We start from the raw sequence: 20,397 nt of genomic DNA, 5'->3' as shown, positions 1-20,397 counted from the left end.
TCCAACTGTATGGTGTTTACAAGAAGCATATTTTAGGTTTAAACATATAAAGATTGAAAGGAAAATGATAAAAATATGTATATCATGAAAACAGCAACCATAAGAAAGCTGGAGTAACAATACTATTATCAGACAAAATAGAATTAAAAATAAAAAAGGTTACTAGAGGTAAAGAGTGACATTTTATAATGATAAAATGGTCAATCCATCAGGAAGATAAAACAATATTACAAATATATGGAACTAACAATAGGACTAAAAGTACGTGAAGCAAAAACTATGAAAACTGATGGGAAAAATAGACAATTCAACTATAATAGTTAAAGAGTTCAATATTCCACTTTCAATAATGCATAGAACAACAAAGCAGAAGATCAACAAGAAAATTCAAAGATTTGAAAAATGCTATAAACCAATTAGACCTAACAGACATCTATAGAACACTCCACCCAGCAACAGCAGAATATACATTCTCCTCAAACGCACAGTGAAACTTCCTCATGATAGTCCATATAGGATAGGCCATAAAAATCTCAATAAATGTAAAAAAAAAAGAAATAATAAAAAGTATATGCTCTGACCACAGTAGAATAAAATGAGAAATCAACATCAAAAAGAAATTTGGGATATACACAGATATATAGAAATTTTAAAATGCTTTCCTCAATAATCACTGGGTCAAAGAAGGAATTAAAAAGGAAATTAGAAAACACAGTGAGGTGAATGAAAATGAAGATATGACATCCAAGACTTATAGGATGCAGGTAAAACAGTGCTTAAAAGGAAATATATAGCTGTAAATATTTATATTAAAAAAGAAGATCCCAAATATATAACTTAAACTTCTACCTTAAGACACTGGAAAAAGAAAAACAAACTAAACATAAAGTGAACATAAATAAGGAAACAGAAAAGATTAGATTTGAAATTAATGAAATGGAGAAGAGAAAAAATCAGTTAAACCCAAAGTTTATTCTTGGAAAACATCGAAAAAATTGACAAACCGTTAGTTAGATTAACTAAGAAAAACAAAGAGAAGACTCAAATTACTTAAACCAGAAATGAAAGAGTGTGGGCTTCCCTGGTGGTGCAGTGGTTAAGAATCCACCTGCCAATGCAGGGGACACAGGTTTGAGCCCTGGTCCACAAAGATCCCACATGCCGTGGGGCAACTAAGCCCGTGTGCCACAACTATTGAGCCTGCGCTCTAGAGCCTGCAAGCCACAACTACTGAGCCTGCGTGGTACAACTACTGAAGCCCGTGAGCCTAGAGCCTGTGCTCCGCAAAAAGAGAAGCCACTGCAATGAGAAGCCCGCGCACTGCAATGAATAGTAGCCCCCACTCGCTGCAACTAGAGAAAGCCCGCGTGCAGCAACGAAGACCCAATGCAGCCAAAAACAATGAATAAAATTTTAAAAAAGAAAGAAAGCAAGAAAGAAATGAAAGAGGGGCATTACTATTGACCTCTCAGGAAAAAAAATGATTAAAAGGAATACTATGAACAACTGTATGTCAATGAATTAGATAACTTAGATGACATGGACAAATTCCTATCAAAATTGACTCAAAAAGAAAACGATAATCTGAATAAACCAATATAATAATAAGTTAAGAAGTTGAAATAATAATAAAAAATAATTATTTGCTCCCCAAAAGCCCAGGCCTAGATGACTGTGCTGATTAATTCTACCAAGCATATAAAGAAGAATTAATACAAATCCTTAGCAAACTCTTCCATAAATAGAAGGGGAAGGAACACTTCCCAACTCATCGTAAGACCTGTATTACCCTGATACTAAAACCGGTCAAGGACATCACAAGAAAACTACAGACCACTAACTGTTATGAATATATATGCAAAAGTACTAAACAAGATGATAGGAAATTGAATCCAGCAACATATAAAAATCATCATACACTACAACAAAGTGGTATTTATCTCAGGAATGTTCGGTTGCTTTAACATCTGAAAATAAATTAATATACATCTGTACAATGGAATACTACACAGTAATTAAAAGGAACAAATTTCTGATTCACACAACAACATGTATGCATTTCAAATGTATTTTGCTAAGTGAAAGAAGCCATACTCAAAAATATATGTATTGTCTGATTCCATTTATATGACATTATGTAGAGGTTAATATATATAGATATAAAAGAGGCTTCAAGGGTGAGGATGGGGGGAGTAGTTGACTACAAAGGGGTCACACAAGGGAAATTTTAGAGTGATAGAACTCTTCAGTATGGTACTGTGGTGGTTGATACATGACTATATGAATGTTTTCAAATTTCACAGAACTGCACACCACAAAGGGTGACTTTTGCTCTATGTCCATTAAAAAATATACAAATCAAGATGTAGGGGAGCCCTAGACGGAAAGCACACTGTTGCAAATGAATCTCCTATATTATAGATGTATGCCATAACTTCAATAAAAAGGGTAGGGAAAAAAAAGAGCTGACCTAAGCTGCTTTGAAAAAGTGACTGGATATTATAACGGTCAAGACAAAAAGAACTATACAGAAATGCTATGTTCTGGTGGGGAAATTTGTTTCTCACAGGGGTACATGACAGAAGTTCTGAAACTACTTTAACTATATACTAGAGTTAAATAAATAAGTAAATAAATTATGCATAAAGGAGAACCAGGTTTCTCACTGTCAGAGATAGTATTGCACAAATGTTAATTTCTTTGTTTTTATAAATGTACCACAGGTATTAGGCTAAGCTAGATGTAGGGTTTACAGAAAAGCTTTGTACTATCTTCTTTAGAACTAAAATTATTTCAAAACAAAAAGTTTAAAAACTAAACCAGACTGAGTTTCAAAAACCCAAAACAAAACTCTCTTAATGAATGAAAGTCATTGAATAGTTGAGGAAACAAACTGAAATGTCATTAAACGAATTCATCATTCAGTGAGAAACAGAAGATTTGACAGACCATAGTTGACAGCAATTACTGGAAAAAATAAAATTGTTCCATGTTTATACCAGAAAATTAGAACTACTTAATAAACTAGTTGCATACACATATATGTATGCATTATTTGTATGTGCGTGGGACAGTATTCTCTAAATACTGTTCTGCCACTTTCTTCACTCAAAAATATAACTTCAATATAATTTGATGTCACTACACATTTTTTATTTCATTACTTTTTATATCTGCACAATTTCCACAGTGTGGATAATTTATTTAACCATTCCCATATTAGCGAAAATTTAAATCGTTTCCACCAACTTGAACTTTCAACATTGGAGGGGTTACAAAGTTGAACCAGATAAGGTTTTTGTCCTATGGCACTTACAGATAAAGTAAGGGATACAAAGCAGAAAGTCAACAAAACAGGATGAAAGAGTTAGGATGGGTAAATAGAGTGCAGGCAACTAAGTCAGAATCAACAGGTCAGCAAAGATTTTCTTTCCATTATAAACTTAATATTTTAAAGCACCTAGCCAGCAACAACAGCACTCTCTCCCCAACAACTCTGCTTTTGCCACAGGAAAAAGTTGCCTGGTCCAAGCTGTAGTACAGCTGAAGTGTGCCTCTCCGCAACCTAGCAATATGCTCTACATAGATACGAACCTCAAGGCTTAAGCAAAGCAATCTCAAGAATCTAGCTGAGGTGGATCTTAAGCATTCTGTCACATAGTAAGAAAGTCTAAGCAGACCAACTCAAGGATTCCTATTACTGTGGTCAACACAGACACCATGGGGACGTATGAAAGGGCAGTGGTTATGACACAGCATTTCAGGTTCACAGCAATTCATAAGCATTATGCTCTGGATAACTAGAAACTCTTGGCCACAATAATCCACAATGTGTGCAGCATTTAGCTGTGAGTTCAGGAAGTGGGCAGAATTATCTGGAAGAGATGAAAAGTTGTGCTTCAAGTTAAGTTCATTTGCTTGGATGTGGCCAGTGGCTATTCTGAAGAGTTTGTGGAACTTCTGAAACTTATGCATGCCAAATTTCCAAATGTCAGGGAACGTAGTGACAGGAGAGATGGTAGAAGAGTTTACTTTCTGAAGCAGAGACTTACAGTCTAAGTGGAAATCAGCCTGGGCTCTATGTGTACCATTTACATCAGAACATGAGTGGACTACCCGCAGTTGAGCAAAGTGACGAAATGCGTTGGGTCTCGTTGCACTCCAAAGGGGCAAATCATCTCAGAAGACAACTGCTTTGAGTCCATGCACAGCAGCCAAACCTTTGGATCTGGAGCAGATTTTGCCATACTGGGAGGGATGTTTTCAAGCCATAGATAGTGTGCTAGAGAAGCGAGGGAGAGAAATAGCCCTCTCAAGCTATTCTATGGGATGAGCTTTGAAAGAGCAATAAGAAGTATGCAGGAGTTGCTGAATACAGAGCCTCAGGAAATGACTTCGAAAGAGAACATAAAAAACAATATTCTGGATATCATATTCTTGTATAAGAGCTCCTTTCTCCTCCCCTCACACCACTTGAAAGGCTTTAGACTTTGGAGCTATCCCCAGTGCCCTCTTGGTGTATAAAAACAGAATATTGATTGGGTCAGAGGTACATGGTGTCTACTCTCCAGAATTCATGTCTTCATTGTTTAAATCAATTTGTGCCCTCTTTTCATTCCTTTTTAAAAATAGTTTTTAATTGACAAGAATGCTCTTGTCTCCAAAAATCTTACATTTAAAAAGCTACTGTGATTAACTTGATTTCAAAGGCAGCTGAATGCTATATTGATGCACTGAAATTGCTCAGGGACGAGGATGAAGGTAAAGGCCTGTACCATCTGGCTCTTGGTAAGGTGTGAACCAGTGAGCTGACTGATCTCTCTCTTATGACTATTTAGGAAAACAGGACAATATCCTCTGTCAGTAGCTCCATAAAAATGGTATTAAGGTTGTTCTGACTATCTGTAAGTAGAATAAGCAGAGGAGGGGGACAATGAAACTTCTGCTCCAATTTTTGTGCAAGCAGAAAGAAGGATCGTCTGTGAGCCAATTGGCATACAGCTCCTTCTGAATCTCTGAGATTTCTGGGAGATGCACTGTTTAAAATCACAAGAGCCACTCAAGCAGCATGAGAGCTGGAGCCTGACCCCCACTCTCCATCAACCCACATTTGAACATCTGCCTGGTTAGATAACCCCCACCCAACACAAACACAAACACACAGGAAAGGGGAAAGGTAAAAGGCAACATTTGCTAAGAGCAATATGAGGGGTGCAGACCCTACCTGCAGCATTGATGGGGCAGGGCGGGGTAGAGATCACTTCCAGCTGAGGTGGCTTTAGAGGCTGGGTGATGAAGGTTAGGTCCCTAAGAATGAGCAGGACCAGGATCTAGGAGGAAGAGGAGTGCAATCAGGTGGAAGAACATATCATGCAAAGACAGAGAGAAGAAGGCATACTTGGGCATAGTGTATGAGAGTTCCTTTTGGATGGGGCAGAGAAGTAGATGACAAGTGTGGCTCAATTCTGATCAACACTGAATGTCAGGATGAGGAAAGTAGGATTTAATTCACAGATAGTGGGGTTGCCAGCCAGGGCCTTTGAACAGGAGAATGACAAGTTGAAAATAAGAAAGAGTGAAGTTTAATTTGATGGTAATGTGCAAAGTAAATTGAAGACGGAGAGGGAGGCCTGAAGGTAGATAGGTCAGAGAAAAGGTTACCCTAGTAGTCCAGTTTGAAGCAATGTTTATAGCAACTCTTTTCATTATTACTCAAAACTGAGAACAACACAAATGTCCTACTGAGGGTACATGGACAAATAAACTGGAACATCCATATAACAGAATACTACTCAGTAAAAAGAAAAGAATGAGCTATTAATGCATGAAACAGCTTAAATGATGAATCTCCAGGGCATTATGCAGAGTGAAGGAAGCCTGTCTCTAAATGTGACATGTTGTAGATTTCATTTATGTAACATCCTGAAAAAGACAAATGATAGGAGTTGGGAATAGATCAGAGGTTGCCAAGAGTTCAGGAAAGGGGGGTAAGGTATGACTGCAAAGTGGTGGCATGAGGAAGTTTTTTTGGGGGTGATTGAACTGTATCCTGTATTGTGGTGGTAGTTCCACAAATCTATACATTTCTTAAACTTCATAGAACTGTACACCCAAAAAAGAGTCCATTTCTCTATATGATAATAATTTTTTAAAAATATCAGTTATCCCCTGTTAAATATAACATCTGAAAGGATGGAAATACTTTGTGGTACTTAATGGTTACATCTTTATAATTCAGTAGCTATATTTATATTAAAAACTCTCCCTCGAATAATAGGAAATATATCCATCAACTGTGGAATAAATTCTTCATGCTTAAATATAAATGATAAAACATTAAGACAACAAAAATACTTTTTCCAACCCTGCTTTCTCTGTGGTGGGCTCTGTTTTTGGCTACCGCATCCCACTGTGACCATCCTAGATAAGAGACCCCTCTCTGCCTCCTTCCCCTGACTCTCCAGCTGGCTCCACTGGCCAGACTGCCATTCCTAGCACCAACATACCTCCAAGTACCAGTGGATTCTGGGTTGCGGGGATATCAATTTCCTCTTTTAACTAATATTTTTACTGCAATGATGTCCTCTCTGCTTTCTGATCATAACAATTATGCATGTTGATAGTTCTCTTTTCTAATGGATCAAAGTGAATGATATCAGAATATCTCAAGAGTGGCATGCAAGAACAAAAATTCCACCTGTTAAAAAGCCTCACACCAAATGGTGAGATAGAGGGAACTCTCTCCTTTCTGAGTGTTTCAAGGATGTATGAGAGTTATTTTCCAACACATTTTTTTGAGTTCCAAAGTAAAGTTGACTCCTTTATAGACTCATCTGATTAGCAAGGCACTGGATCCTACAGAGGACATGAGAAGAGGCAGTGTGCCTAAAGCCTCCACTTAAAACTCAAGCGGAAGCCATGCAGCAGTCCTCATGAAAAGGTCAGACATCTAATACTTGATAACTTGAGTTCAGCCAGAAAGAGAAAAAGTAGTGGATTACTTACATAAAATTGCTACACAAGGGAAAACTGGGCCTCTTCCCACAGATTAATTTGGGGTCAGGTTTTTTTTGTTTTGTTTTGTTTTTGTGGTACGCGGGCCTCTCACTGTTGTGGCCTCTCCCGTTGCGGAGCACAGGCTCCGGACACGCAGGCTCAGCGGCCATGGCTCACGGGCCCAGCCGCTCCGCGGCATGTGGGATCTAACGGACGGGGGCACGAACCCGTGTCCCCTGCATCGGCAGGCGGACTCTCAACCACTGCGCCACCAGGGAAGCCCTGGGGTCAGTTTTTAAAGGCGCTGCTTTAATAAGATTTTAAAAACCTTTTCTAACAGATCAATATGTTGTGAAAACTGTCATTCCATTTGCAGCCATTAGAAAACTTTTCCAAAGTCTTAAAAATTCATGTAACTAATTTGTCCTCCATATTGTGCCAAATATTGCTTATGTGGAATCTCTTTCCTAAAAATCATTTTTAAAAAGTATGCTGATTGTTTAAAACATTACACAAAGCAGAAAACTATTCAAAAGAACTAGTAAAAAAGAATTCCACACCCTCACTCCCACATTCTTTTCTAGCCGCCCTCCCGCCCCCATCTACCACCTTCCCCCATTTTAATGCTAGACAGGACTCCAAGGGAAATGGTGGACTGGAAGACCTTGGGGGAGGCGTGGAGGTGAAATTGGAAGCAGGAGAGAGAGATGATTCCCCAAAGAAGAAGGAGAAATGGTCGATTCACCCCGAGAGGCTGATTCTCCCTGGTAACCCGAGAAAAACGAGTAGAAACTGCTGGGAGAAGATACCAGTATTGTTGTCTCTGATTGGCAAATACGAAAAAAGATTGACAGTATCAAGTGGAGGGAACGCAGGGGGCGGGCTGCAGTGTTGAATGGGAGGGGTAACCGAAGACTCGAGCTCATTGATGACGCAACGCTCACGTGACCGGGAGTCGACGTGTGCAGAAGTCCTTATAGTCCAGGGCCTGTTTCCCTGTAGCAGCTCCCTATTGCTGGAGGAGAAAAGTGCCCCGGATCCTTTGAGGTCAGTATAAAGGTGGGCGCTGCCTTCGGGACCCTGGGGCCTAGGAGTCAGAGAGCAGAAACCAAGCGTTGCCGGTACCGCTTTCCCAACACTACGGTTCCGCCAAACTCTCATTTTTGTGCAGGAAATTTGGGGCTGTTTGGGGGTGGGTGGGGGTGGAGAGGGAGAAGGGCAGCCAATTGAGGGTCCCGAGACAGAGACATAGAAACAATTTGGAAATAACTTGTCTCCCACTCCCTGCTTGCAGGGAACCGGTGGGCACGGGGGAAGGAGGGCGGGGTTGCCTTAAAAGGAGGGAGAGGATGAGGACGTGGGGAAACTTTAGACGAACAAGGCCTAGAATCGTGAAAGGGACCCGTGATTCAGGTACTGACCTGCTCACCAAGCACTCCTGTCTGCAGGACTCTTGGTCTTTTGGGAGCGACCCAAATCGAGTGAGGGAAGAGGGAGGAAAATCCCCTGGATCCCTGCAGGTCAGTGTAAAGGTGGAATTGCCTCAGGTCCCTGGGGGTGGCTGTGGGGGGTGGGGTGTGAGTCCGGACGACACCAAAGCCCATCCCGGGTCGCTGCCGCCTCTCTCCATCCGGTTGAAGCGCCGGAGGCCTGTGCAGAGCCTGCAACGGAAATGGGGCGGGGGCGGGGGGTGAGGAGACTGGAGAGACGTGGAAGGGGGAGGGGAGGCCAGAGACTGGACCAGCCGGTCTCAGGTGAGAGGCAGGAGGTTGGAATGGCTTGGGAAAGCCCAAAAGGGCGGGAGTGTTGGGAGACCCGAGGCAAGGGAGGGGTTAATTGCTTCTGCGCTGCTCCCGTTTCGGTGCTAGGAGAGGCCTGTAGCAGGGCCTGCTGGGAAATGGTGGGCTGGAGCGGGAGCGAGAAGATGGAGCTGGAGCAGGAGGGGGAGAAAGGGGAGGGGGAGAAAGGGGTGGGGCCAGGGGAGTTCTGAGCCTGAGGCTCTAGTCTTCTCTAGTTGGAAAACTTTGACAATTAGGGACCTGAATGTGAAGAGGCCAGTCTCTATGGAAACCCATGCTCTGACTGCTGGTCCATTTGCCTGGCATCTAGTCATTTTGTTTCCTTGTTTTCCAGGGTTAATTTATTCAGAAAGGAAATAAGAGAAAAATACTCAACATGCAAAAGTCTTGTGAAGAAAATGAAGGAAAAGCACAGAACATGCCAAAGGCTGAGGAAGACCGCCCTATGGAAGCTGTACCACAGGAGGCAGAAAGAAATCCTCAACCGTCTGAAGAAGGTGAAAGCCAGGAAGCAGAAGGAAACCTTAGAGGAGGGCTGACTCAGCCTGGTCAGGGATATAAAGAGGACACTCCGGTTAGGCATTTGGACCCAGAAGAAATGATAAGAGGAGTAGATGAGTTGGAAAGGCTTAGGGAAGAGATAAGAAGAGTAAGAAATAAGTTTGTGATGATGCATTGGAAACAAAGACATTCACGCAGCCGTCCTTATCCTGTGTGCTTTAGGCCTTGAATTCTTTTTTTTTTGGTCTGATGTTAAAATCTGGCCCCTGCTTTCTTTCTGTTAGCATTTTCTGATGTATCTTTGACTATTGTTTTATTTTTAATCATGTGGTGGAGTTTTGTTGTACGTAGTGTCCTTATTACCAGCATCTGGATTTTGTATTTTGACACATTCTCCAGGTCTGTTTTTCAATTGGGAAGTTTCACACATATGCATGAAAATATGTTCATTCCATATTGTAAAGTAAAACATAACAGGTTACAGCATATTTAGTATCAGCTCACATATGTAGGAGAAAATCTCAAATTGTGTGTGTGTGTGTGTGTGTGTGTGTGCGTGTGTATACATACATATATCAAAAATTTAACTGCTTATTTCTGTGTGGTGTGAGTTTTTTTCTTTTTGCTTATATGTATTTTTTAATGAACACGTCACACATACAAAAAGAATTAAAGTTTTTTTTTTATAATTAAGAGTCAATCAAATAATTTGCAACCAGCTTATAAGGGCAATGGGGGGACCTAAATTCTTGATGAAAGAACTATTAAAAAAAATGTAAACCTCAAATTACTTCTGGATCTCTTAGCCAGAGGAATAAAACTGGCAGTTATTACAGATACACTTGCTTAAGACTCAGTCTTTTCATGGGAAAACATTTGCCTCACAGGGCTGCTGTGGGGAAGAAATGAGGTGACTCTGAGCTGTGCTTGGTGGGCTCTTGTTCCCACCTATGCATACAGAACCCCAACCCACTACAGAACATCAGTTTTGAGGGAGGGAGGGTCCTGGCATGACTCAACCTGCGCTCAGGAACAAGTCCAATAGGCAGGGAGGTGGGCTCCCCTGGGTCCTGCCAGGCCTGCTGGGCACTGCTGCCTTTTCTGCTGGGCCCTTTGCTCTCTGCTAGCCCTGCTGCTGGTGGTGCAGTGGAGTCCTTGAGTGCCAAAGCCCCGTTGAGTTTCCTGGAGTCCCCAGTGCGTTGAATCCCCACTCTGTCTTCTAAAGCTTCTCTCTGCTTTATAGAGATGCTTAACAGAGGTGGGGACTGTTCCAGGATTGCTTGGGCCACAGTGTTTAGCAGAGTTTTTAGTAAAACAGCCCCTTCCATTTTCAGCCACAGGACACTTCCTCCATAGGAGTCAGACATGATGAGTCCATTTTGGGGGTTGGACCAGGGTTCAAATTTGAGCAAAAGATGTCATGCTATAGTCAGAGTTGCGCTCGAAGTCTAAGAACTGAGGTTTTGTCTTCTTTCTCTTATGGGATGATTTCTCCCTGAAGGCTCCTGTCAGGCCTGCCCTACTGGTTCAGAAGACTCAGAATATGCATAAATTGCACAAAGCAGTACAGGAAACAGATCTAAGGGAACAGTTCCCTTCACCCCATCCCATCCCCAGTTGATACGTGAAAAAAAAAAAACTTGGAAAGGCAAAAACTTCATAAATACACTTAAAATAGAATGGCTTCTATGTAAATGTTAGGAATTATATTTTCCTTACAGATCAAAGACTATCTTTTCCTCCTGATATGCCACCTACTTGTAACACATCATGTTTCAATATTTAATTGACTTCTTGATTGATTATTGCTAAGGAGCCAGTAGGTTTGTCCAAATTCTGCTATTGACTCAATAATCTTACACAAGTCTTTTTTTTCTAGTATTATTACAAGGAATTCCAGAAAGAAACAGTTCATGGAATGGATTGCACTCCAAATGTTTTATCAAAGCCTTGCATAATCACCTGCATCAGTATCACCTGGGGAGCATCTTTAAAATACTGATTTCTGGGCCCCACCTAAGACTTACTGCCTGGAGGTGGGCTGTAGAAGTAACAGGTAACAAACTCCTCCAGGTGATGATGCTATACACTGAAGCATGAGGACAACTGGTATATACAGTATGCTTTCCATTATTGCAAATATGAAAGTAAAATAATTAGAAGAAAATACTGGTGAACTTTAATTGAAATTCAGGAAGTAGAAGCCTATAACAGCATTTATCTTTTTAAGTATGAACTTTTAAAGGAAAAGGTTGACAGGTTTATATATAAAATTTTAAAGATTCATTTTAACAAAGACAAGATAAAAAATCAAGGGGGGGAGCTATATAAGATGCATTTTTCTTGACGGAGCACCATCAAGAAAATGTTTGGCCATGCATTCACTCCTTCCAATATGAATAAAATATATTAAAGTTCTCCTGTGATCAGCTCAGAAAACAATGAGCCATCCCTGTCCTCTTTGGCTTTTTAAAAATTTTTTCACTGTGTGATGCCATTTGGGGGGAGTGTTCATGTCACCAGCCCGTTCTCCAAAGTTATGGCAGCCTGATGGATGCTGGTCAGGCTGGAGTGAGATGAAGGTCCAGGAACTCACTTGCCAGCATTATAAGATGGGATGAATCCAGTGCACTGGCACTGAGGTTTGGAACTGGGGCAGGATGTGGAAGGGCTCCCCCAAGGCACATCCCTCTCCAGGGTGGTCTGACTTTGGTTTCTGTGCTCCAGCCTGCAGCAGGCACCAGACTCTTCTAGGCTGAAGGCCAGGCTGTCCTGGACATACATACCTGGAGGACAAGGACTGTCCCCATTGCAGGTCAGAGCACTAGACTTCCTTTACCCCCTTTTTCTTTCACAAGGGGGCTTGATGGGAACTTTTGTTTTCACTGTTTGAAAAGCTTTATTTTTTTTATGGAAAGGCATTTTATTTTAAATACAGCCGTGTGTACATGTCAATCCCAAATTCTCAATCTGTCCCTTCCCCCCACCCTTCCCCCTGGTAACCATAAGTTCATTCTCTAAGTCTGTGAGTCTGGTTTGTAAATAAATTCCTTTGTTTTTAGATTCCGCATTTAAACAATATCATATATTTGTCTTTCTCTGTCTGACTTCACTTAGTATGATAATCTCCATGTCCATCCATATTGCTGCAAATGGCTTTTTTTTTTTTTTTTTTTTTCTGCAGTACACAGGCCTCTCACTGTTGTGGCCTCTCCCGTTGCGGAGCACAGGCTCCGGACGCGCAGGCTCAGCGGCCATGGCTTATGGGTCTAGCCGCTCCGCGCGGCATGTGGGATCTTCCCGGACCGGGGCACGAACCCGTGGCCCCTGCATCAGCAGGCGGACTCTCAAACACTGCGCCACCAGGGAAGCCCTATTTCATTCTTTTTAATGGAGTAATATTCCATTGCATATATATACATACCTCAACATAATAAAGGCCATATATGACAAAACCTACAGCTAATATCATACTCAACAGTGAAAAGCTGAAAGCATTTCCTTTAAGATCAGGAATGAGACGAAGATGTCCACTCTCACCACCTTTATTCAACGTAGTTTTGGAAGTCCTAGCCATTGCAATCAGAGAAGAAAAAGAAATAAAAATAATCCAAATTGGAAAAGAAGTAAAACTGTCACTGTTTGCAGATGACATGGTACTATACATAGAAAATCCTAAAGATGCTACCAGAAAACTACTAGAGCTCATCAATGAATTTGGTAAAGTTGCAGGATACAAAATTAATATACAGAAATCTGTTGCATTTCTATACACTAACAATGAAAGATCAGAAAGAGAAATTAAAGAAACAATCCCATTTACCATCGCATCAAAAAGAATAAAATACCTAGGAATTTGCCTACCTAAGGATGGGAACTTTTTAAGGGAAGAAGATAAGACTTCAAAATTCACTAACTGAAGATGTTGGTTTTGATAGCCTTTGGCCAAGCAGTTGCCTGAACTGGATCTGATCAGGTAACTTGGAGTTAAAGCAGGAAGGGCTGACCCTTCTCTCAGTGTCCAGTGAAATAGCTCCCAAAACAATTCGGGTGAAAACGGGGATAGATCTTAGACAAGATCTCTGTCATGCCTCTCCCACCCACCTTGCTCAGACTTCCAGAAGGGCCTCTGTTGTGTCTGGGCCTGTTTGGGTGGTTCTGTAGTGACTTTAGTTCTGTGTGGGCCTGATGCAGTGCTTCTGATGTCTGCATCAGTCCAGACCCAGAGGTAGAGGAGAGAGCCCAGGTAGAGGAAGCTTGCAAAGACATGTGACCCTACAGCTCAGGAGGAAAGGGGTGTCGCCTCCTGTTTGAACAACCCCATGCGCTGTAGTTCTAGCCCACAACTTGGGGGCCATGGCAGTCAAGTTATGAATTGGTACAAAGATGCTTTTGCAGGCATTGATGGTGGAGGAAGCAATGCCATTGTGACCCTTGCTCTTTAGGTCTGTCATCTGAGAAATCATTACCACTTTTTCTGGTTGGGCAATACGGTGAAGATGAAATTCACATTCTTGGGTTTAGGAAGGCAAAGTGGTTATGTATATGACCTTAGAGTCAGATAAACTTGAGTTCCAATCTGGACTCTTCCCCTTATAGTACGTGACCTTGCATAAATCTTTTCTTGGAGACCCATGGGGTGTCCGGACATAAAACTCTTAGATCAAAAATAAAGTTTCCTTTCCATTACCATCATTGCTGTTATCATCATAATTATCATCATCATCACCATTATGATCAAGGGATAGTACTGAGTGAATAACCAATGGATTCCTGTTGGGCACAGGTGTCATACTGTGAAGGATTGTAACAATCACTGGCGAAGCCTTGGAAATCCACCATCTGAAAGGGTGGACCCAGTATAATCAGAAAACACTGGCTAGAATTGGATTCTCTGCTTATAAGAAGTGTGAGGCCAGATTGGTTCATTCATCTGTAAAATGAGTATAACCCACAAGACTGTAGTGGGAAATAATGCAGAAAACTATGAAATTCCTGGCATATAATGGCTTTCAGAGAATGTTAGCTCTTTGATCATCATTATCATCCGTGTTGTCATTATCATTGTCATCATCATTATCATCAGATAATGCTGAGATAATACTCAAATAGGAACCCCAAAAGTCTGTGCTCGTTCCTTTCATCCAACCTTCTCCCTTGCCTAAAAGAAACAAAGTACAAACAAAGTACATAAACTAAATGGAAAAACTTTCATTCATTTGGAATTATAAAAGAAATAATTGAATTCTATATACATTTACATCATATATGAACTCTGGTGCCATTTCTGTATTGTAGGATGAGAAAAAGTTCCCTTCACATTTCCATTTTATTTAGTTGCCAGAAAATGTGAAATCATGAGGAAAGTCTTGCTGTCAGGAATGACAAAATATAATCTAGAAATATATCATTGACACGGAAAGTTGTTCCTTACATACTGTTTTGTGAAAAAGCCAGCTGCAAAACACAAGCACAGGTTAAGGATAAATATCAAAATATTTGAAGTGAATATTTCTAGATGGTGTTATTACAGGAAATTTATAACTTCATCTTTATCCTTCTCTCTGTTTCCAATTTTAACATTTTCAATGAGCATGTTCAGTTTTTATAATTAGAAAAAAAAGTCGTGAAGGTGAAAATAGTATAATTCTGTTCCTCCTTTCTCTTTAGCTGAAATAGGGGCTGTTGGATCTTGCAGTTCCTCATTTGCTTTCTGTTCCCTCTTACTTCTGAGGAGAACCTGGCATAAGTGTCAGAACTCTGTGGGTCCTGGCTGAGAGGCTTCCCCTCTCTATGCTACCTCCTTGCCACTCTCCCTTGTCAGCTAAATTTGTGCTGGATTCCTGTCTTTGGTCACAAGGTGGCATTTCATAATTACTTTCTAAATATTCTCCCATTTAAATGATCTTATTTTTCAAAAATAAAATAGCAATAAACAAAAATTTCAAAGAACATTATGAAAATGATTCCTAATTCTGCTTTAAAAATGTACAGGTATAGCAAAATATTGGAAAGATATACACTCAGTTGAATTTGCTAGAGACTCACAAATTTAATTTCATTTATTTATTCATTCAACAAATACTTACTGGTTGCCAACTATGTGTCAGCCAAAATCAATTTATCCATCTCAGACTTTTCTCCTGAGACTCTGTTTTCAACTGCCTGCTGATACTGACCACTTGGACTAAGATAAACATTATCCAACAATATGGGCATAACCCTACATAGACACATACTCATCACTTTTAGCCAGTTTATCCCTTAATCCTGGAGGCTCACCATGTAAAGTGGAGAACGTATGAAAAAGCAGGAAAAGTAAAGGGTTAGAGTCAGAGAAACTTTTGCTGTAATAACCATTTTTTAATTTCAAAACCTTTGTAAGTGATCAAAAGGATTCTTAGTAAGGCAAGAAGTGGATCAATAATATCAAGTTTCAAATGCAAGACATACCTATACTATTTAAAGTTGAGAGTCAAAATCTCCATTATGCATTTGAATACCATTGATTTAGATGATTTCCAAGGCCTGCTTCTTTTTTCCCCAATGTTTACTGAGCTCTTGCTAAGTGCCCTGGCCCGTCGTTAGTTCCTGAGACTCAGCAGTGAACAAAACAAAGTTCCCGCCTTCATGATGCTTATATTCTGATTTACACACTTTAAAAAATTGAGGTAAAATTTGCATACAGTGAAATTCACAGATCTTAAGTGTATACTATTGAGTGTAAAATGGGACATTTCCATTACTCCAAAGTTTCCTGTCCTCTTCCCAGTCCCCCTCCCCCCACAAGTACTCACTCGGCTTATTTCTATCAATTTATATTATTTTTATCTGTTGTAGAATCTCAGATAAATGGAATCCTACAGCATGTACTCTTTTGTGTCTAGCACGTCACTCATTTTACTCGATATAATGTTTTTTAGGATTCATCCTTATAGTTGTGTGTATTGGCAGTTGATTCTTTTAAAATCATTGCTGGGTGGTATTCCATAGCGTGAATATACAACAATTTGTTTTTCTATTCAGATGTTCTGGACATATGAGTTGTTTCCATTTTTAATCTATTATAAGCTGTGTTGACTTAAAAGAATGCACAACGTGAAAGTTGTGAGTTAAGTTTTATTTGGGGCAAAATGAGGACTGCAGCTGGGGAGACAGTTTCAGGTAACTGAGAAACTGCTCCGAGGAGGCAAGGCGGGGTATCAGGTTACATAGAAGTTTTGTAAAGAAAACCAGATATCTCAAGTTAAGGAATTTAGTGCTTTTCTGTGTATGGGAAGGTGCAAGAGTCAGGGCTCACTGAAATCATTCCTTTGATATGCACCTCAGCTCTCTGGGGCCAGTATCCTGTGTTTTCAAATCCTGAGTTTCCTCAGGGCTCACAGGCTCACGTTGGAGGGCTGAAATCGTTGATGACTGTGACACCCTTTGTTTGCTGATATGGCAGGAAATATTTCATTTGTAAATATTCCATTCCAGTATCAGCTGCTATGAACATTCTTGTGCAAGTTTCTGGTGCATATATGTTCTTATTTCTCTTGGGTAAATACTCAGCAGTAAAATTGCTGGGGCATAGAAGTAGCAACTGTTTGATTTTATATGAAATCGCTGAAGAGTTTTCCAAATTTCCTGTACCATTTGGTACTCATATCAGCAATGTTTGACAATTTCAGTTGTCTTACATTCTCACCAAAATGTCAATGCCTTGAAAGAAGACTAGAGCACAGTTCTAGATTAAAACAGATTAAAAGACATGACAACTAAATATAATGTTTGACTAAGGACTATAGTTTAGATAATAGTATTATATTGATGCTAAATTTCCTGAATGTGATCATTGTATTGTGGTTGTTTAGGAGACTGTTCTTGTTGTTAGGATACAAAATGTTGATGTATTATAAGGGCTGTGATTAACTTAAAATAGTTCAGCATTGAAAAAAAGATAGAAAAATACATAACAAGACAGAGAAAGCAATTGGAAAATATTAATTGGTGAGTCTAATCTAGATGAAGGGAATGAGTATATGGGCATTCACTCTACTATTCTTGAAATATTTTGTAAGTTTGAATTTTTTCAAAATAAAAAGTTGGTGGTAGTGGTGGTTGGGGAAAAGACAGAGATATCTGGTCAGTTCTCCAGGAGAAAAGGTGGCGGAATGAGAATCTAGAATCAAGATTGACAAATTTAGTTATCTTCAAGCATGAGGTATGTCGACTAAAGAAAAACAACCTAAACTTTGTGAGCTATGTTTTATTCGGGGACCTTACTGAGGACTATAGCCCAAGAGACAGCCTCTCAGATAGCTATGAGGAACCGTTCTGAAGAGGCAAGGGAGGAGCCAGGATATATAGGAGTTTTTGCTGACCCTCCCCCAGAAAACATGTAGTGGAACGAGAGATTACTGCTAATCACAACAAAACAAGACAAAATAAAACCAGACATTTCAAGTTAAAGATTTTACTTTCCTATGTATGGGAAGATGCACGAATCTGGGCTCATTGAAATTATTCCTTAGATATGTATCTTAATTATCTAGGGCCTATATCTTGTTTTTCTTTTCCATCCTGAATTCTCCTCAGGGTGCACTGTTAGGGGGTGGCTGCATGTGGCTTGCTGGTGGCAACATTCTTTGTTTACTGAAATGACAGGTAACATTCTTTGTCCACAGGTGATAGGTTATGCAAACAACTTTAGAGGAACACAAAGACAGGGACAGCAGGCTGAACTCTGCTTCTGCAAATAGTGTAAGAAATCGTTCCATAGGCCAGCTTGTTGGGACAGACCACCACATGTCACCAAAACTTTTTTGTGAGAGTTAAAATAGTAATATCTACACACCATGAATATGATCAGACTCCCGTGGGAGGAAGAGAGTTAGGGACTTGAGAGCATTTAAGTATCCAGTTAAAGTGGACTAGGAGCAACATTAGGATTAAGACAAAAAGAAGAATGTAGTTTAATTAGAAAAACCCATAGTACTGTATCAGATCTTGATGTGGACAGACTATGTGAGCTGCTTTGCCAGCAGTGAAAGTATCAAAAAAAGAGAGTCACAGGGATCAACGTTGGCCCTGTCCCATTCAGTCACCATCCAGTGCAGGAGGAAAGCAGTGGTCTGGAACCCCAGAGTAAGTGTTCAGAAAGTGAGTGGAAGGAAACATAAGAATGCTAGGAATGGAGTAACAGGGTGTGAAGATGTAGCAAGGATGGACGTAGAGCAAAATAATCCAAAGCAAGAGTACTGTATTCCGTATTTACACAAGGGCTAAAAGTGCAACTGGATTCAGACTAGAAATATACCAGAGCTATAGTATAGTGGTCTCTCAGGACATAAAGTTGCCCCCCAAGAGCCACATTTTACTCTCATCTTCTAAACATTACACAAATGGCGTTCATCTCCAGTAACAGCTAAAAGTTGATATGAGAATACACGAAAATGTTCTTTACACATCAGGTTCTTCTTATCTTTGAGAATTCTGCAAAAGCAGAATGAGAATTTCCCAGAGAGATGCTGATTTCATAGGCCTGTTTTAAGGATTATTAAATGTGACATCTTCCTGTATGGAATTCAGGAATCATCCTTTTACGGGATGGGGCAATGCTTCAGGTAGGAAGTGTGAAATAAAATTCATATTTTATGGTAAGACAAGAAAAATTTAAACATAAAAAATTTTCTCTGCCCTTTGGCCTCCTCTCTCCCCTCTACTGTGCATTGTGTATCTATATTATGCATTGACCAAACCTCCTCATCAGCAGAAATACCTGCTCATCCATAAAGAGCAACATTCTCCTAGCACCAATAAGACAACTCTTTAAAAGATAACATTCCTTCTTGATCTTGTAAGGGGCCATGACAACCCAAGATCCACTACTCACTTTGTACACTTAGATCTGTCAATAATACGTCATTTCATGTACAGCCCTTTGTCTCAAAAACATATAACCGCGCTTTGACCTCTTATGGGTGGAACAGTTCTCAGAGCTTTCTGAGAGGCTGTTCCCGGGTTATAATCCTCAATTTGGTTCGAATAAAATTTTCCATTTCTTTCTTAGAGGGACTGATTAATTTTTCGTTGAAAGGAGAACAGAAGGGAGGCTGTTACAGTAGTTTAAAGGAGGATAAGCAGCAGGTGTTGGTGACTGATTGCATGGGGACACTAGGAGAAAGTCTGGTGTGGGGAACTGGCTGAATCCTGGTGCCATTAATTTAGCTATAGACCCCAGAGAGAGATTTTGGGTGTGGAGAGAGAAGAAGTGAGAAAACACTTTGCTCAGGGTAGGACATTTAGGTGGAAAAGTCCAAAAGTAAGTTAGATAAAATAATATGGAGCTCAAAAGAGAGATATAGGCTAGAGACACAGATTTAGGAGTCAATGCTTATATGAAAGTAAACATCATAAGATTATTTGAACATTGTGGTAAGCTGAACAATGTTCCTCAAAGATATCCAGGTCTTAAATCCCTGGAACAGGTGAATTTTACCTTATATGGTAAAAGGGACTTTGCCGATGTGATTAAGTTAAAGATCTTGAGATGGGGAGATTATCCTGGATTATTCAGGTGGCCCCTAAAATGCAATTGCAAGTGTCCTTATGAAGGGAGGCAAAGGGAGAGCTGACTTCAGAAGATGAAAAGGCAATGTGATAATGGAAGCAGAAAGTATAATAGTGCAACTACAAGCCAAAGATAGCAGGCAGCCAACTAAAAGCTGGAAGAGGAAAGCAATGCGTTCTCCCCTGGAGCCCTCAGAAGGAACCAGTCCTGCCAACACCTTTAGTTTAGTCCTGTAAAACTCAAACTTTGGAGTTCTGACCTCCAGAACTTTAAGAGAATATATTTCTGTCATTTTAAGCCTCTAAGTTTGTGGTAATTTGATACTGTAGCAATAGGCAACTAATATAAACATTTTGAGAATGAAAAAAAGGTCTAGAAAGAACTGTAAGGTATACCAATATTTCAGGGGGCTTACAATATAGCTTACTGGCTATGACCACAAGTGGTGGTGTCAAACTGATCTGGATTCAAATTCAGCTCTACACTTAAGAGATGTGTGACCTTGGGCAAGTTTTTAAAACTATATACCTAAGTTTCCCTGTCTGT

The 20,397-nt window shown here is 40.2% G+C and overlaps 2 protein-coding genes and 2 pseudogenes across 12 annotated transcripts in view; all 4 read left to right on the top strand.

Moving 5' to 3' along the window:
* The window catches only part of LOC101287598 (nuclear RNA export factor 2-like), a 544,209-nt pseudogene that overhangs the window by 186,815 nt on the left and 336,997 nt on the right, over positions 1 to 20,397 (top strand).
* Positions 1 to 20,397, top strand: part of LOC101286095 (nuclear RNA export factor 3) — a 383,514-nt gene that overhangs the window by 308,006 nt on the left and 55,111 nt on the right. The window lies entirely within an intron of this gene.
* Positions 738 to 4,524, top strand: LOC101271092 (GMP reductase 1-like; annotated as a pseudogene).
* On the top strand, positions 7,902 to 10,133 carry TCEAL8 (transcription elongation factor A like 8). Of its 2 annotated transcripts, XM_004286521.3 has the most exons (3): positions 7,902 to 8,043; positions 8,445 to 8,516; positions 9,130 to 10,133. In XM_004286521.3, exon 3 carries the CDS (start codon positions 9,172 to 9,174, stop codon positions 9,523 to 9,525), a length of 354 nt encoding a protein of 117 aa, XP_004286569.1. In that variant the 5' UTR covers positions 7,902 to 8,043; positions 8,445 to 8,516; positions 9,130 to 9,171; the 3' UTR covers positions 9,526 to 10,133. The 2 variants fall into 2 exon arrangements, with proteins under 2 accessions (XP_004286569.1, XP_033273746.1); XM_033417855.2 differs by lacking the exon at positions 8,445 to 8,516 and having other exon boundaries at positions 7,914 to 8,043.

The sequence above is a fragment of the Orcinus orca genome, chromosome X (genome assembly GCF_937001465.1).
Source record: "Orcinus orca chromosome X, mOrcOrc1.1, whole genome shotgun sequence".
Taxonomy (NCBI): Eukaryota; Metazoa; Chordata; class Mammalia; order Artiodactyla; family Delphinidae; genus Orcinus; species Orcinus orca.
This window is presented reverse-complemented; position numbering and strand designations above follow the sequence as displayed.